The sequence below is a fragment of the Diplotaxodon limnothrissa genome, linkage group LG7, assembly GCF_057381915.1.
Source record: "Diplotaxodon limnothrissa isolate DT_005_m linkage group LG7, D_limnothrissa_male_GT1.1, whole genome shotgun sequence".
Taxonomy (NCBI): domain Eukaryota; kingdom Metazoa; phylum Chordata; class Actinopteri; order Cichliformes; family Cichlidae; genus Diplotaxodon; species Diplotaxodon limnothrissa.
The window spans coordinates 11,430,700-11,449,035 of NC_140602.1; the positions used below are offsets into that span (position 1 = coordinate 11,430,700).

General features: G+C 42.3%; 1 protein-coding gene across 1 annotated transcript in view; it reads left to right on the plus strand.

The window, feature by feature from the left end:
- Positions 1-18,336, plus strand: part of igf1ra (insulin-like growth factor 1a receptor) — a 74,996-nt gene that overhangs the window by 39,239 nt on the left and 17,421 nt on the right. The window contains exons 3-6 of the mRNA XM_085359188.1: positions 14,258-14,558; positions 15,593-15,729; positions 16,274-16,418; positions 18,086-18,294. Coding sequence (XP_085215314.1) covers positions 14,258-14,558; positions 15,593-15,729; positions 16,274-16,418; positions 18,086-18,294 — 792 coding nt within the window. The remainder of the gene's footprint in view (positions 1-14,257; positions 14,559-15,592; positions 15,730-16,273; positions 16,419-18,085; positions 18,295-18,336) is intronic.

The window sequence follows — 18,336 nt, forward strand, 5'->3', positions numbered from 1 at the left end:
AGGCCTGGAGCCAGAGCCAGCGCTTTGATGGCTTTCTTTTGAGTGGTAGTTAAAGGATATGGTCTCCTGTTTCATGTCTTTGCTCCTTCTTGCTGTGTGTATGCATTTGTGTTCGTGTGTGTGTGTAAGTGTGTGATTGATGGCTCATTGATTGAGCAACGTGCTCCCATTCCCTCTCTCAGCCAGCTATCTGTCCCCTGGCTGTATGTAGCCAGCCAGCCCAGCACCAGCTGTTCAAAAGTATGTGTGTGTGTGTGTGTGTGTGTGTGTGTGTGTGTGTGTATATATCTGTGCGCACATTCATGTTTGAATAAGTGCATTCCGGCGGAAATCACTGATCTAGCAGGTGCGATTTCTACTCTCCCATGGTGTCTTGTTATGGTCTTAATCGGGGCGTGGGCAGCATTTTAACACCAGTTGATGTTACGTAGAATAAGAATATGTTGCATTATTGATGATTAATATTTAACACACAATTCAAGTAGGATAAAGGGCTCGTTGTGTTATCATCTGCATGTTCCTCGGTGGAGTTAAATACTACAGTCATGTGTTATGAGGCATATGATTTTTTTCTCTCTCAAGTAATTCCAGAGCTGATCCAGTGCTTCTGTTGAAGAGAAAAAATATAGCCTCGGGACCCCCATTTATTACAGTTTATGATGTTCAGTTTAGCAGCATTCAGACCAATAAGAGTTAACAAGACATTTATGAAATAACTAATGAATTACTGCATCTGGGGACAGCAGAGATACAGCAGTTCTCGGGTAAATATAGAATCGGCTCATCCTGTGCTTGCAGTTGGTGCAGTGTCCTCTTTACGCAGGTTACCACATGTGTGTCAGAGGAGCAGAGGGATCTTTTAAGGATGACAGAAAACTTGTGTAAAGTGATCTGCTCGGGGAAACCCTGGGGCTGATTAAAATGGAGCTGAAGGAATGATAATAAGTCTGAAATATCAGAGTTCAGATGGTGTGAGAGATTGTGGTAGATATGCTGTGTTGCTTTAGAAGACGCTCACTGAACCATTAATGGAATACAACAGATTTTTAGGTCACAACAAGGGGGGAAAAAACTGGTTCCTCAGCCCTGTGTTTACAATCTCAATGAATGTGTGTAACATGTCTGCTGTGTTAGCGTGCCTCTCTACCATGGCGTTGACCCCCTGCTGGTGCTCCGCTACTGTTGCAGCCTTGTTCCTTGAGTTGTTTGAGGCCTGTAACAACAGGAAAACAAAAGCATTTTTTTCTAAGCAGGGGGCACCTAAGTGGGCCACACTAGTGCGCCCCACATTTATGTCCCCGTCTGTCCAAACTGAAGGAGAGAGTTGTCTGCAGCCTCAAAAAAGAAGGGGGGAAACATGCCCGCTCTTTCTAAACTGTGTCTTTATATCTCCCCTGACTGTTGGTAGCCACGGGCTTTCACAAAGGAGACTATTGTTTGTTTGGTGGGGAGAAAGCATGGGCATTTTGTTTCAATCATTTCTGGAAGTCTTATGTTTAACATGGTGGGGGCTTAGCACGCTTCCTGTAGCTGGAAGCAGTCTTGTTCCCTGTGTCCATTTCCCAGCCTCTGCACTGGCATCTGTTCTCTCTGCCCTCTGTGTCGACTTCTGAATGCTCCGGGTTTATAGTGTGTTCACACCTGTGGAGGTTTTCTTTTTGATTAAGCTGCAGCTTTTGGTGTCATAGCAGGACAAGCTATACGAGCTGAAAGTGTGTTCAAATGTAGTTTTTGTGCTTTGTGCCCAACATAAAAAACCCGCCCCCAGATCTTTCTCCATCTTCCCGTAAGTCCCAAATAAACCCTCCTGCCTCATGCTTGCTAACCACTGCAGCGTCTTTGAGTCCTCTTGCAGCGCTTTGATGACACTTCACCTCTCCTATATGCACTGACTCCTCCTTAATCCGACTTAGAGCTAATCTATCGCCGAGGGATGTGATCCGGCACTAAACACTAGGTTTGATTGTCGCAGAGCAGGGGAATCTCAGCCCTTAGTCACTGTCCCTCATCACGCATAGAATGCATGTCTTGATCATTTTTGTGTTTTAAATCTCCCTAAAAAGCCGCATCCCTCTGCTGCATGTCTAGTTTAAAACACTAAAAAAACAGTCTGATTCTTCTTCTTTTTACAGCGCATATTTTTATATTAAGCAATTATTTCCCAATATGCCTCCTCTTATTGTCTCCCTTTGTGGCTCTCTCTCTTTTTTTAGTTTTCTTTTGCTTTAATAATCTTTTGGTTTCATTACTGGAAAAAGAAAAAGCCCAGCTGTAGCTGTCCTCTAGTGAAAATGTCAAACCCAGAGTTTTACAATAACACGATGAAGCACGATACGCCAGACAAAACTCCTCATTTGGCATGTGTTAATTAGGAAGGACTTGCTCAAGTCCGAGAGCCTAGGAAAGAGAGGAAAAAGAAAACTTTATGGCTTATATGCAGATTCTGCTTCATGCTTACAGACCACACGCTGACCCATCGGGGAGCACTTTAACGATAAACAAGTGTGATGTGGCAGTGGTGCTTCGTTTGAGAGTCATACAAGCCATGTACCTGCCACACAAGTTGGAGGAAACTCTCTCTCTCACACACACACACACCTCTGTCTAGAAATGTAGATAAAATTAGCAAAGCTTCCACACTACATGCTTTAATCGTTCTTTCATCTTTCTTTTGTTTTCTTGCTCCCTCCTTCCTCTTCTCTCTTCCCTCCTGAAGCTGCTGAGGTCCCTAAAAGGGGCAAAGAAAGTTGAGTGTATTTGTGTGTGTGGGATGGGGGGGAAGAGAAGGAGAGACGGGGGAGAAAGAGGAGGAGGAAGAACTGAACTCTCCACCCACCCTGAAAAGAGGAGGTGAAAAAATGGGGATAGAAGCATGATGTCACAGGCAGCCAATAGGAAGTGTGGGCTGGGGACTGTTTAAGGCCTGTCAGCTGTCCTGCTCCATCCACATAGGCAGTGTGAGGTCAGGCACAGCTTTATCCATCCTCTGCCCCATGTCTGGTCACCGGTCTCTAGCTTCTGACCTTTGAGTCCACGCTCTATGTATGGCATATGAAGGTCCTGAAGCGAGGTCTCACTTAATGCTCTAGCTGAACTGCCATTGAAACACTGCCCCAAAACCAAATATGGTACAGATTAGGTGGAGAGCTGCAGTTTGTCATTTTGTATTGTTTCCACACGCTCTTTATCATGACTACTGTTTGTGTTCGAGGCCAGAAGTGAATGGGGGACTTGCGTCATGGTAAAATCCGATTAATACCGAAACTTAGGTTACAAATGAGGAGCTACGTCTGCGTTGAGCCTGTGAGAGAAACTTGCTGAAAGTGACGTAACCCACAGTTTGTTCAGAGACTTGTAAATAGTAGTTCATTCCCGCTGCAAGGCTTTGTGCAACTGGCATGATGTTGGGTGTTGCTGTTACTCAATTACTAATAAGGATAAACCTTAACAAGTCCATTGTTGACGACACTGTAGTGGTCCTTTAGTGTCGTTCGTGGCTTTACGTTGACATGGTAAGCCACCCTTTTGGGCTTATTGTCATTTTAAGACACATGGATTTAATGGGATGTTTAAGGTAAAGTAGCCCTTATTTATGATATCCAGTTACACCCTTTTGATGTGAAAGGATCGAGTGAGAATGAGCTAATTGCTGAATGCTGCCAAACATTTCCCGTCACTGGTCCTGTTTGGCCTTATCAGCGTGCATGTCAGTAGTAAGTGCCTCTATTCTTCTGTGTTGTTCAACTGTTTATGAGGAAAACTGCAAACCTTTAACTCCTTGTGCCAAAAGGAAATGTTCAAAACAAGCACGAGGTTTGTGTGTATTCTACTGGATCAGTACAATACTGTTTTACTGTGACATCATCTGGGACTGTGGTATCTTATCAGGCCATTACACTTGAAAGACCTAGCCTTAAGTCTCAGTGCAGGCTCTCTAGATAAAGAGAGTGATTCATCCTAACTCTGGTGCTTGTCCTTTGTTTTTCTGTGCATGAACACTCAAGAATTCTGCTCAAGAATTCTGCTCTTGCTCTTGACGAAGGCGGTCGCACTTTTCTCCTCTCCTCTCCTCCCCTCCCTTAGTTTCCCTGCTTAGCCTCTTGTGTCCTTGTCTAGTCTCGTGTTTTTTGTATTACTTTTCCCTGGAACACTCTCTCACAGTCCGTTCTCTAAAACTTAAAAGAGAATTATGGATTTGATCAACTGGTCCCTGAATGCAATTGACACCCCTTTCTCAATGAGAAGTTTGGGCTTGGGTGAGCCTGAGTGCTGAAGATATCTACCTATTCGGAACCATGATAACAGGGTTCTTGCTGATCGGAGCTGGCCTGACGTATCGAAGAATTAAGGAAGCGGAACCGGCTGTTCAAACCCCCACAATGCTGCCCGCTGGGATTGAAATGATGGGATGAGGCGTGAGTTTCTCAAAATGGGCTCATTGAGTGCAGCACGGATAAGATCTTGGAGAAGCTTATCTTTCCTCATGTGGTGCATTTTCCATTGTTATACCTCTCTGACCTGTCTTCCCCATGTGATGTTTTTGTGTAATGTACGTATGGTCGGAGGGTAAGATGGCGCCGCCATTGTGTGCAATAGGTCGGCAGCCTTAACATGAAATTTCCCCTCGTGGGACTAATAAAGGTATATCAAATCAAATCGAATCTTGCTTCTATAACAACATCAAAGGGAGGAAAAAGGAAATCCTTAACCCAGATGTTATTCATGAAGCGACTATTGGGATCGGTGGCTCCATTAAGGTGCCAAATACTGAGGTGTGTATCCTAAAGAAAAGAGAGCGATGCACTGAAGAGATGGGCAGAGTAACAACACTGCAGTCTGCCTGTGTGTGCCAACAACCAGAAAGTGTCTGCAGACATACAGAGGTTTTAATGTGGGCTGTATAACTTTTTTTTAACTTCTAAAATGTTTTTATTTAAAGTAATCTCAAGCAATTTTAGGCTTTATCATCCTCTCGCTATCACAGAGGAGCAATCAACTAATGGCCTCCTCAGTGCTAGCAGAGATCTCAATTTTAACCTGGTGGGAGTGCTTGCAATGAGCACAAACATATCCCCATCAGCTTTTTAGCTCAAGGCAAATGTTGCTGTGCTTAATCGGGATTAGGACCTCTTTGAAGTCGATGTGAAATGAAGATTTGTCATGTTGAATCCAGACGTCATGCAAGCAGGGATAATGTATGCCGGATGGCGCACCAGGATGAAGTCTGGGCACCGTGTGTCAGAGTTGTCGATGGTCATTTACAGAAATATGCTCTGGTATGAGAACCGTTACTGTTCTCTGATGTTCCGATGATGATTGGCTACGATTGTCTGCAGACTAAGATGTTACACATTTCCCTGATTGCAACTTGTACAAGCAGCACTAAAATTCAGGAGTGTTTTAAAGGTGTTTATTAAAGTTTAGATTGGAGTGGGTTGGAATATGTTGAGAATCAAGATTGGTCCATATGGCTGGAAGTTCTGTCTGGTGGCATGTGGGTACACAGCCAGGTTTTAAACTGTGCCTGCAAACATCCAGCGCTTGAGCCAAAGGAAGCACCAAGTTGTTCATTTTATGACCAGCTATGTTGTTTTTTTTTCCAGTGTTGCGAAATAAATCTGTAACGATTCATCTTACAGTGTATACATGTAACTAACAGCTATGAAGACAATCACTTAACAGGAGGGATTAGAGTGCAATGCGGGCTCTTACTAACCCTGACCAGTCACTCGGCTTGCAAAACAGTTAGTCAACAGAGGAGTGCCAGGAAACGCACTGTATTTAATGAAAGAGATCTGGGAAGGCAGGTATTTTTAGAAGGCACCTTTAGTAAGAGGAAACACCTCAGAACCTCTGAAAAAATGCCCAACTTCTCTGCAAAGTTTCTCTTTCCATCCTTAATGTCTATCTAAGGACCTTATTTAGCTTGTTAAGTTCAGTGCCTGCAGCTGAAACATTTCTGTAAATCTCTGTGAAGTCTTCATGACCAGATCAACTTTAGACATGTAAGGCGAAGCACTTACTTGCCAACGAGTCACACAGTCAGTTTTTGCAATAATGCCTTCTTTAGATTTGTCAGTGCAGCTGAATGTGCTTTTAATTTGAACTCCCCCTCTGAGTCATGACAACCACTAGATGTGAGTCTTGAGGATAATTTGGAGAGCTGCTGGAGAGGCTCATCTTCATGGCTACAAAAAACACTCCAGGGGTGATGAGCTGGGACTGTGGGGCTATTAGTCGACTAGAAGTCAGGCCCACAGGGATTCAGAAGGTCAGCTTTGATACAGAGAAAGGCCCCACTATTTGACTTCCATCTAATATTCTTTTCTAATGAAACTGGGGAAATTACTAAAACTACTATTTGTTATCGAAACAGTTGCCAATTAATTTTCTGTCACTCTAACTGACCTGTCCTGTCAACCATGCATTAACTGCTTCAAGCTAGAATTACAAGATAGAAGAAGGTTATGGTGTTCAAACACCGAATTATTTAACATGGGTGCATCTCTAACTTTAATATAAAGACCTCGATTAACTAAATGTTTGGGCTTTTTACTGTTCAATGATTAGTTAGAATGAGGATTTTGCCTGGTAACATCCGAATGCATAGAATATATTAATCTGTGTGGTAAAATGTCACTTTTGAAGGATATTCTTACTCACTTTTTCCATTGTTTTAGCACTTTAATAGCTTTCAGGCCGTCCTCTGTCTCTACAGTGATAAAAACAAAGTTCTTACATATGGTGCTGCATACCTGTGTCTTTTTAGTGGGTGCAATCAATCAACAACAAAGCAACAACAACAACAACAACAACAACAGCTGCAGATTGGGCCAAGGCCCGAGGGCCTAAAGAAGGTGTGTGTGTGTGTACGGGCGCATGTGTGCGTGCCTGTGTGTTGTTGTTGTGACTGAGCTCGAGTGAGGGGAAATACCACGCATGCCTGAACACACAGACCAGCACATAGTTGTGTGAAAAACACATTGCTGTTCTTTAGAGGGCATGGGAGTGGAAAAGACCCAGAATCAGTGGGACAGGGAGAAATGGGCTCACACACACCTTTGTGCGCAGGCCCAAACAGAGATTTAGGCAAGCTCATCTGAGCCAGCTGTCTGCACGAGAAAATCGCATCATGATGCCGTGCAGCGTTCCTCTTCCAAACAAAACCCCCTCTGATCAGCGAAACGGTCGATCTTGCCGAACGTGCGCAGCCAGACACAATCTGCCTGAAAAAGTATTTAAAAAAGAAAAAACAAAACCTCTTTAGATTAGATTGTCCCAGCACTTAAGACTCTATCGCTGTAGGAGTGAGACCGCACTGGAATCTCTGATGCGGTTTGCCTTTGGCTGTGAGCAGAGGAAGCATCCTCTCTCCAGCCGCTCGGGCTGATGTGCTTTAAACAAGTGTCTGGAGTGATCCACTGGGGGCTCCCGGGGAGGATCGGGTTGCCGGATGAGGATGTGGCCTGATTGAGCTCAGGGAGATGGGAGGGTCAGCCTGGGATCTGGACTTAAACAGGCCCTGATAGGCCCTGCTGTTTGCTACTGTACAGTTGAGCTACCTTGCAGTCTGCTTTCAGAGCTGGTAACCTGAGCTCAAATGCCTTGACTGTGCACAGACAGGCTGTGCATCCCCCCAGTGCAGTGGATCACTGTAGCGTGCAGTCGAGTGAATGCTTTCATAAATGGAGGTGATATAGAGATACATTTAATTACGTCCTGATGAAGCTACGACCCCATTTATAACGTAAAGCAGCACCGGCGGTGTGATTGACGCCTGATGTGCACGGCTTCTATCCTAACAGCCTTCATAGGCAGTCACAGCAAAGTACAGTGGGGCAAAAAAGTATTTAGTCAGCCACCGATTGTGCAAGTTCCCCCACTTAAAATGATGACAGAGGTCAGTAATTTGCACCAGAGGTACACTTCAACTGTGAGAGACAGAATGTGAAAAAAAAATCCATGAATTCACATGGTAGGATTTGTAAAGAATTTATTCGTAAATCAGGGTGGAAAATAAGTATTTGGTCACCTCAAACATGGAAAATCTCTGGCTCTCACAGACCTGTAACGTCTTCTGTAAGACGCTTTTCTGTCCCCCACTCGTTACCTGTATGAATGGCACCTGTTTGAACTCATCATCTGTATAAAAGACACCTGTCCACAGCCTCAAACAGTCAGACTCCAAACTCCGCCATGGCCAAGACCAAAGAGCTTTCGAAGGACACCAGGAAAAGTATTGTAGACCTGCACCAGACTGGGAAGAGTGAATCTACAATAGGCAAGCAGCTTGGTGTGAAAAAAATCAACTGTGGGAGCAATCATCAGAAAATGGAAGACATACAAGACCACTGATAATCTCCCTCGATCTGGGGCTCCACGCAAGATCTCATCCCGTGGGGTCAAAATGATCATGAGAACGGTGAGCAAAGATCCCAGAACCACACGGGGGGGCCTGGTGAATGACCTGCAGAGAGCTGGGACCAAAGTAACAAAGGTCACCATCAGTAACACACTACAACGGCAGGGAATCAAATCCCGCAGTGCCAGACGTGTTCCGCTGCTGAAGCCAGTGCATGTCCAGGCCCGTCTGAAGTTTGCCAGAGAGCACATGGATGATACAGCAGAGGATTGGGAGAATGTCATGTGGTCAGATGAAACCAAAGTAGAACTTTTTGGTATAAACTCAACTCGTCGTGTTTGGAGGATGAAGAATACTGAGTTGCATCCCAAGAACACCATACCTACTGTGAAGCATGGGGGTGGAAACATCATGCTATGGGGCTGTTTTTCTGCCAAGGGGACAGGACGACTGATCCGTGTTAAGGACAGAATGAATGGGGCCATGTATCGTGAGATTTTGAGCCAAAACCTCCTTCCATCAGTGAGAACTTTGAAGATGAAACGAGGCTGGGTCTTCCAACATGACAATGATCCAAAACACACCGCCCGGGCAACAAAGGAGTGGCACCGTAAGAAGCATTTGAAAGTCCTGGAGTGGCCTAGCCAATCTCCAGACCTCAACCCCATAGAAAATCTGTGGCGGGAGTTGAAAGTCCGTGTTGCTCGGCGACAGCCCCAAAACATCACTGCTCTCGAGAAGATCTGCATGGAGGAATGGGCCAAAATACCAGCTACTGTGTGTGCAAACCTGGTAAAGACCTATAGTAAACGTTTGACCTCTGTTATTGCCAACAAAGGTTATGTTACAAAGTATTGAGTTGTATTTTTGTTATTGACCAAATACTTATTTTCCACCCTGATTTACGAATAAATTCTTTACAAATCCTACCATGTGGATTCATGGAATTTTTTTTCACATTCTGTCTCTCACAGTTGAAGTGTACCTCTGGTGCAAATTACTGACCTCTGTCATCATTTTAGGTGGGGGAACTTGCACAATCGGTGGCTGACTAAATACTTTTTTGCCCCACTGTATGTGGTGGTTGTGTTCTTTTTATGAATGTGCAATATTTTCAAAGCGCACATTTTGTGTTAATTATAATGTATTTGTATGGTTTTGTTTCAAACTGACACGTTTTTAAAATCACTGCCAGTTTAAATGTTACCTATTACATCCTGAAAGGTTGTCCCACCTTCCGCGTAGCCCAGCCAGGTTTGTTATTTACGAATGTTCCACTAAAGGGTCTGTTCAGGTTTTTCCTTAACTTATGGTTTCTCTAAATCTGTGGAAAGGTCATGCTTAATCACTATGGTTATGACTCCCCCTCCCAGTGCCTGCTCAAGAGAGGACTTGTTTACCATCTCTGCTCCAGACTCAATAACATGTCAGTCATCTGGAAAAGAACCTCCCCTCCCAGCTGCTATTGGTCCAGCAGACAGCTAACAGTGTAAACCCTACCCACCTATATTCGGCACCCCCTCCTTCTCCCCTGAGCCCCACTGTGAATAATGAATGATTTCCTAGCTGTCTGTTGGTCTTCCTACTTATTCTAAATGACTCCGGGAAGACGCACTGAACTTTGATGTGCAGAATGACTTAAAGAATGAAACATTGTTTGTTGGATAATTTGAACGTTTCGGCATGACTGCACCTGGTTGGTTTAGGGTTAGTGTAACATTTTACCGCATTACTTATATTTTCACGCGTACTTCATCTTCAGAGGTGGCAGTGGCCAGCTGGCTGTAAACATGTCACCAGCCTTCCAGTGTAAACAGTGTAGTAGTCTACTTGCACAGTGTGCTCTCCGGCAAACAAGACATGACTCGCATTCAGATGAGGAGAATTGCTGCACTGCAATCCTCTTCCTCTCAAGTAATGCACCAGTTTGAACCAATAACATTGAACCTTCTCACCCATCAGACAGACACACACACACACCCTCCTGAAAACAAACAGTGTTGAAATTGAACCATCTTGTTATAAGATTAAAGCTGCTTTTTGGTTCATACAGTGTTGAGGTGAGTGCTGTGGGTTCAGTAGGGGGCTATGGGTGGTGGGAGACAAATGCACTTCCTATAAAATCTGTTGTATGCCTACATTTTTCTCATATTGTATTTGCATTTTCCATGTCTGTAAGATTTTCTCTCCTCTGACTGCTCTGTAATCGTGTTTGCAGCTAGTTGTGGAAGTTGTTAATAGGGATTAACATTCTCCTTGTTGAATTCTCCGTAGCCTGGAACATTCTGCAGATTCTTCTCATAGCCCGGCAGCTGGATAATACCTTTAGAACAAAAACTAAACTTGTCAGCCTGTCTCCCTATTAGCAATGCTTCCTCCCCCTGCTGCTGTATTTAATGGTGACTATAGCCAGGGCCTCGCCAGCTCCTCAGAAGTAGATTCCTCTGTGCGGATTGTTGTGCCATTTACTACTAATGAAACGAACCTGGCCACTCCTCGTGTCGCAGCGGTCTGGTGAACAGCGGGGGTAGGCTGTTGGTTGGCTCCGATGTTTGACCAGACAGTGTTTGCGGAGGGAGAGAGGAGGGTTGTGTAAGTACTGTGAGAGAGGAACAACATTATAAGGTCCCCTAACCCAACAATCAGCAATCTGACTTTTCTGCAGGGAGGTGGGGGTGGGATTTGCAAGTTTTGAAAAGGTTACTTAATGCAGTGTGTTCTCAAAAAGGGTCAAATCCAGACCTGCTGATGCTCCTGATGCATTTTAGTTCATATTAAACATTTACCCGGGGGACTACAAGGATGATGACAACTTATCTTAAGAGGAGACCCTTGTTAGGTAGTCCCTTTCCTTTGAAGTAGTGGAAACCTACATTACCCAGCATAGCTATGTGTAGAGAGCAGCAGCGTGGAAATAGGGCTGCATTACGACCATCTATAAATAGGGGATTGTATCCTTGATACCACGGGTTGTTTGGTCACGCAGTGAAACCGGGTCGACTTATATGGATTTAAGACAGTTACTCCCCCTCCTCGCCTCTGTCTGCTTTCCTCTGTAGGAAGGTATGCATGTTTGGGATTTTTTCTTCATTGAGGAGTTGTTTAAAATGATGCAGAAAGAAGCTCCAATAAGGCTCATTAGAGTTTGCTTTGGCTGCCCCCTTTTGGTAGGATTCCAAGAAAATGAAGCCACGCTGTGTTTTTTTTCTTACTAAATGTGCAGCACCAGTTGGCCTGCTCTGGCATACTAGAGTCAGCATCATGTTTCTAATCAAATCATAGCTGCTACATGCGAGTATGTGAGTGTGTTGGCATTTGATGCTGTAGTTTAAAAAAAAGATCTTTGGTATTTGTACTGGACCCAATCCAAAACAGTTAGATACACTATTGGTGAAAATATACAGTTTGTGAAGGAGCCGCTCGACTCCTGTCGTCACAGAAAATGTGCGTAGAGGAGGATATACATAGCATTATGGCCTTTCCCACGCTGAGTATTATACTCATGTCATCATGCAAATACTTGTTGTGGTGGTGCAGTATAGAACTATAATTATGATTACGAATTATAATGTGGCATGTAATTAAACTAATGATTTAAATACGCTGTTCAGTAGCTTTCTGGTCATATAACTCATTCAAATTTTAGTGATTCCAGTACTTCAAATGCTTGAATTTTTTTTGTCATTAACTACTGAAACAACCAATATGTGGCCCATAATAAGAACACTTATTGAGAATAGGTTCTTGTTTTTTTAAAAAGAAAAAACACATTTCTTAAATTTTTGTAACTAACTTAAAAATATTAAAGTGAAGGGAGATTTTGTAAATGAAAAAATGGGAATTCTAAATTGATTATTTTTATTTATTTATTTAAAATGGAATATCTGTGTAGGCATACATACTTTTACTTGCACATTGCAATGATGATCAGAACACCTCTTTCCAATCAGTTTAACAAAGGTAAAGACCTAAAGGTTTATTAAAGAAGCTATAATTTAGTGATGGAGATTTCATACAACTGTGTGCATTACCTCCTTCAAAGAATATTGCTGATAATTTTTGTTTTGATAATATAAGAAAGATGTATTTGAGAAACCTTGCAGAAATGAAAGTCTCAGACTGAGTATGCATTTATTCCGCAGCAGTGCTGATCTGTACCGTGAACCGTTTCAACCTGCACAGATGTTTTGTGAAGCAAGGGGAAGTACCCTTCCAGAGATTAGCCCAACACAAGGGTTTAATTTTCTTTACTGATTAACAAATTGAACACAAATGAAACGCAATGCACCCAAACCTGCCTTTAATTTAAAATCAAATAAACAAGCGGAGCAGAGAGTCCTTTTCTGCAGCGTACACAAATATTCACATATCTACATGCATGCTAACACGTTGGACACACATGTGCACTCTTCATTCAGACAATGGCGTGTGTTACGAGGAAGGCTGAAACAATATGAATGAAGTAATTTGTGTATTGTCATGGCTGTGCGAATTTTAATAATAATATAAAAATAACACATAAAACATATTGATGGCGTGTGTGTACTCGTGTTTTCTTTAAGCTCTGACTGCATGGAGAAATCACAGTTCCTCTGCCTCATTTTTTCACTTCATTTTATGCAAAGAAATTTATCTTGTAGTCAAAAGTACAACAATAAATGGTAAACCCTTACGTTCTCAAAATCTAAATAACAAACGTCTGTGGAGGCCGCAAAAAGCATTGCTCTTTCCAAATAGTTTCTATGTAAATTAGGCAGATTTAAGAAACGGCGATAAATAACAATTAACAAAAAACAATAGATTTATTATCTGTTACAGAGGGCAGCTTCCCCCCCCCCCCCCCCCCCCCCCAAGTGACTCCTCAGCTGCTATTTGTATAAAGTACAGTGTCACCAGGCCTTTCACAACCACACAGATTCCCACAGACACAGACACACACAGTCCAGGTGTTTTGTCTATGGAAGTAGGCTTATCTAAAACTAGGGCACCCCTGTGTCTCATGATTAGCTAGCGGTGGGAAACGTCTGCTTTCTTCTCTTTACATCTGTTTTTCCTGAGGAGACTTTCTGTGAATAGGCTACAGCAAAAGAAATAAATGCTTTTGAACATTAAAAACAGACGTTTCCTTTTGCTTTTGCTGTTTTTCATATGTCACTGTTCATTTAGAGTAAGACAGATGGGATTAACACAAGTACTTAGGAAGACTACATACAAGCAAAGATCGGGGTTTTGTAGTGTGTTCTTAGCTGAATGAGTACTTTCTCATAACTGTAGTCTTTCCTGCATCAAAGTTTGGACTTGGAAACACTTATTCTCTAGTGATGATGACTCGTATATTAACCGTCCCGTTTCAAGCTCAGTCAGATAAATCTGACTAACTGTCTGTCCTTCCAAGCAATGGGAAAATGCCGCGCTTTATTGATAACATATTGTTTGCTGCTTGGTTTCTGAGTGATGCCCAAAAAACAGTGACTATTATTCATGGGGCTCGAGCTTAATTCGAAACACCCTGCACAATCATTTTCTGTGGGAAGTGATTCTTTGTTAGACGCTGTAATAGAAAGGGTGTGATTCTCTTCCACCATGACAGAATATTTGAAAGTAAAAGAATGCATTGTTCTTGCCTAAAACCAAGCACAGCAGGCCCAAGAAGTCAAATATCTCCTCCTTATCTCCTCCTTTTAATGCGATGTCTAACTTTTTTTTGCTTTTCAATTGGGTGTCTTGCTATTTCTCTTCCTACATCCGGCTTTCCATGTATATGGATGGAATGATGCTTTCTGCAGACCTGTGTATATGGAACATTATCCTTGCATACTTTCTTTGTTTAGGGTGTTCTCAAGCCATTCTATATGTCTGACACTTACTTACCGTGTCTTTCTCTGTCTCTGTCAGTTTGCCCGAAACAATGTAGGCTTGCCTGTACGGACAAGGGGGAGTGTTGCCACAACCAGTGCCTCGGTAGCTGCACCGAACCCAACAATGACATGTCCTGCTCCGCCTGTCTCCACTACTACCACGAGGGTCGGTGTGTCCCAAACTGTCCCCCGGGCACCTACAAGTTTGAGGGCTGGCGCTGCATTACCATGGAACTGTGCGCTCAAGTGCATCTGGCCAGCGATTTTCACTTTGTCATCCACGATGGAGAGTGTATGCTCGACTGTCCCTCTGGCTTCACACGTAACGAGACTAATCGGTAAAGATGAATCCTTTATTCTTACTTTAGGCCCTGATCATTTGGAAATACCATGGTAACATATACGTTAACGTAAATACATTCACATTATATTAAGTGTTTTCCAGGCTTGCCCATCATTCTTAATACTCTGCATTTGAATTTGTAAGGGTTATAACCTGACTGCTATCAAAAGGAGAGCCACAGGTCTTGGTATTGTTTCTGAAGTAGATGCATGTTTATTCTGCAGTGCCCACATACACTAAAGCACTGTGCACTTAGGCATAATGAATCTATTTGCATGAAGTATCCTTCAGCTGAACTTCACCTGACCTCGGCTCTTCAAAAACTTCCTTTCTGCAAAACTGGAAGTGCTAGAGGTTTTAGAGTATGCGGGCTATTAATGTTTCAAGGTTTTTCCCAGACTACTTAGAAAGTGTGCTCAACACTTGCCACTGGTAGATTTTACAGGCTAGCAAATAAAGGTATTAAGAAGAGACTTGGCTTGAGTGTCCTAAAACTTCCTGTACTTAACATCTCCCAACCAAGGATATATATATATATATATATATATATATATATATATATATATATATATATATATATATATATATATATATATATATATATATATATATATCTCGAAAGAGAGAGAGAGGAATAAAAACACCCTTTTTGTCCCGTTTTGTCTCTTTCGGATTTGTATGTCTGTAAAGTTTCCATGCAGCCTTTCTGCTGCCGGATATTTTTTTGGCCATACGACTGCTGCTCTGTCTCTGAGGTCAACACAATGAGTCACTCTCTCACGAAACCGAGTTCAGTCAAGGGCCCATAAAAGATTAAACTCTCCGTGTGAGAGGTGACCTTGTATCATGCACTGAAATTATTTGCATGAATTCTCTGGAATGCTTGGGAGCTGGGGAGTGAGCAAATTTTTTTCAGGGCATGGTAGAAAAAGTTTTTCTCTGTATTTCTGACACTTTGTTTTTTTGTTTAGTTTTTTCACATGGCTCTTCTTGCTCATTCACCCCTATATTTGCTTCTTCTTTATACAGTATGCTATGCAGTGCTTGTAATGGCCCGTGTGATAAGGTCTGCAGATCCACTGTCATCGATTCTGTGAATGCTGCCGAGTTCCTGCAGGACTGCACCGTCATCGATGGCAATCTGGACATCAATATCCGCCGTGGAAGTGAGTGCAGCTCTGTACAATGAACATTCCTCTTAGAAGCACATGTACTTTACATTTTGGTGTGGACTTCACTACACTGCTATGCTGCAGCTAAGCAAACTATAGCTTTGTACACTTAAAATGATGAGTGTGAGCCAGTGAATTATTTAACTTGGCCAGAATCTGCTACATGGTACTTAATAGTAAACTTTTACTGTCTACACTCACTATACTACAGCTTGTTGCACTTGACTTCCCTACATTTATTATGTTTGGAGGTATAGTAAAAGCAGAAGGGCCGGGTGGAGCAACATCACATGTGCTTTTTTGCACTCTAACCCAATTATCACATTATGTTATAATCCTGTTTATTTGTTCAGTTGATAGAGTGGCTCAAAGGTAATCCCTGTATATGATAAAGATTAATCCGTTATGTGTTCATTGGCAGATTTGGATGAAGACCAAATTGGTTATCACAGTAGCAATAGATTTTCTTTATAGCTTTTTTGTATTTTTGTGTGACCAAATGTGTTTTGTTTTTCTTTGTTAAATCTCTTGTCCTCAGATAATATAGCCCCCGAGCTTGAGAGATTCATGGGATTGATCCAGACAGTGACGGGCTATGTTAAGATTCGACACTCCGACGCTCTTGGCTCGCTGTCCTTCCTCAAGAGCCTACGTTACATCAAGGGGCAGGAACTCATCGACAAGTAAGGCTCGTCTGCACTTTTAGGCTGTGGTAGCATGCACGTGCGAAGCGAGAGGGAATTAGAGGACAAGAGTGGATCGGAGCCAAGCAGCAAGCATACTGCTTTACATCCATAGATGTCAAACTAACCTCTTGTTGATAAGAATGCTTTTTGCAACACTTTTCACAGATATCGCAATATCCTTATAAAATGTCATGCACAAAGGCTAGATAAGTGACTGTGGCTACTAAGGCAACACATATTTTACAGACAAGGAAGTTAAAAAATACAAATCAAGTTAAAACAACTCAGTCTGAAGCAGGAGCGCTAAACATAACACCAGAAGCAGCCCGGATACAAAGGAGAGTATAAATTTTTTGACTTACTATTGGATTTTCATACGTTTTATGGCTTTTTCTGCCGATAAAGACCTCCCCCACAGCCATTTATACCTTATCAGAATAGTCAGGTGTTAGTTAAAGAATTAAATGACAGAAAATGTTCCTTTTTTTCCACTGTCTATAGAAATCACAGTTTTAAAAATGGAAATGTTTAATCAATCAAGAAAAACAATGCTTACAGGAAATACAGGAAGCAAGCTAGTAGAACGTTTTCTGGGATCTGTTATTTATCATGTATAAAACCTAAGATGTGCTGTTGAAATTGCATCTCTATATCTTACGTTAAGATATCTCAGAGATTAGATGTGTAGATGAACTTCTTTGTACTGACAGGAATGCAAGTTTCACTCATCCGGCCCACTTAGGATCAGGCGGTATGCGGGCCTTTAAAATAAGTTTGACTTCGCTGGTCTAAAGAGAGCTGCTATGATAAGTTTCAAATAATGGGGTAGACTTCCATACAAATATGCCTGAAAGACAAAATCTCAGTTTTTGGGGTTTTTTTTTGCACTCTTGGCTCCGTATGACGCCTGAGGGAACAGCTGTGATTAATATGGTAATAAAACCCCGCCCACCAGAAGCAGCTAATCAGACTAACGTTGGCTTAAATGGAAAGTGACCTTAAAGGGAAACGAGATAAAATGACTCAGTTTATTATTATTATTATTATTATTATCATCTGTTCCAGTAGAGTGCGAAAATTAATACGTTACTGTAATTTAGCACAATAGGTCAATGAAGAGATGAATTAATAATAATATTAATGAAGATAATAATGATGATAATACATTTTCAGTAAGATTTAAACAAAGTTAAATGTACAGTCCATTAGTGTCTTCACTGTGATATTAACACTAGTCCAAGATACGAGTGAAAGTTTTTTTTAGTGATGGCCAAAGGGGTCATGGGGCCTGTCGCCCTTCTTGTTATCATTTCTTCCAGGGTTAAGTTTCACCAAGGAATGCTGTTGAGGGTGGCAGGCATTCCTTTCCCTCTGGAGGTGTTCATCTGTGGTACTTGGACTGGTAGAGCTAAAAGTGTTGGCGTGACAGTTTCTGTTTTATGTCCTCGTCTGTAGTAATGGAGGCTTGTTTTCAGGGAGACACACAAAGCCGAGGCCGTAATATCCACATCTGCTGGTCCTTAGTGGGACCACCAGGTGGCAAAAAAAAGCTCCTTGAACAACATTTAGGGGAACGTTATATCCTGTGAAACACTTTATGTTTGGTTTTTTTGATAGAGACTATACGAGGTGCTTCTTACAGTCTTTTGATCTTTTTCTCCCAGCATGTATTCATTCTCCGCCATCAACAATCAGAATCTGAAGTACTTGTGGAACTGGACTGAGCACAACCTGACTATTAGCAGTGGACGTCTATTCTTCCGTCAGAACCCCAAACTCTGCATGTCTGAGATCTACAAGATGTGGGATAAAACTGGCATAGCTGTGAAGCCAGAGGAAGGGGATTTCCGCAACAATGGCGAAAGAGCCAATTGTGAGTAAATTCGTGTGAATTTTTGGTCCACATTCATTCAGT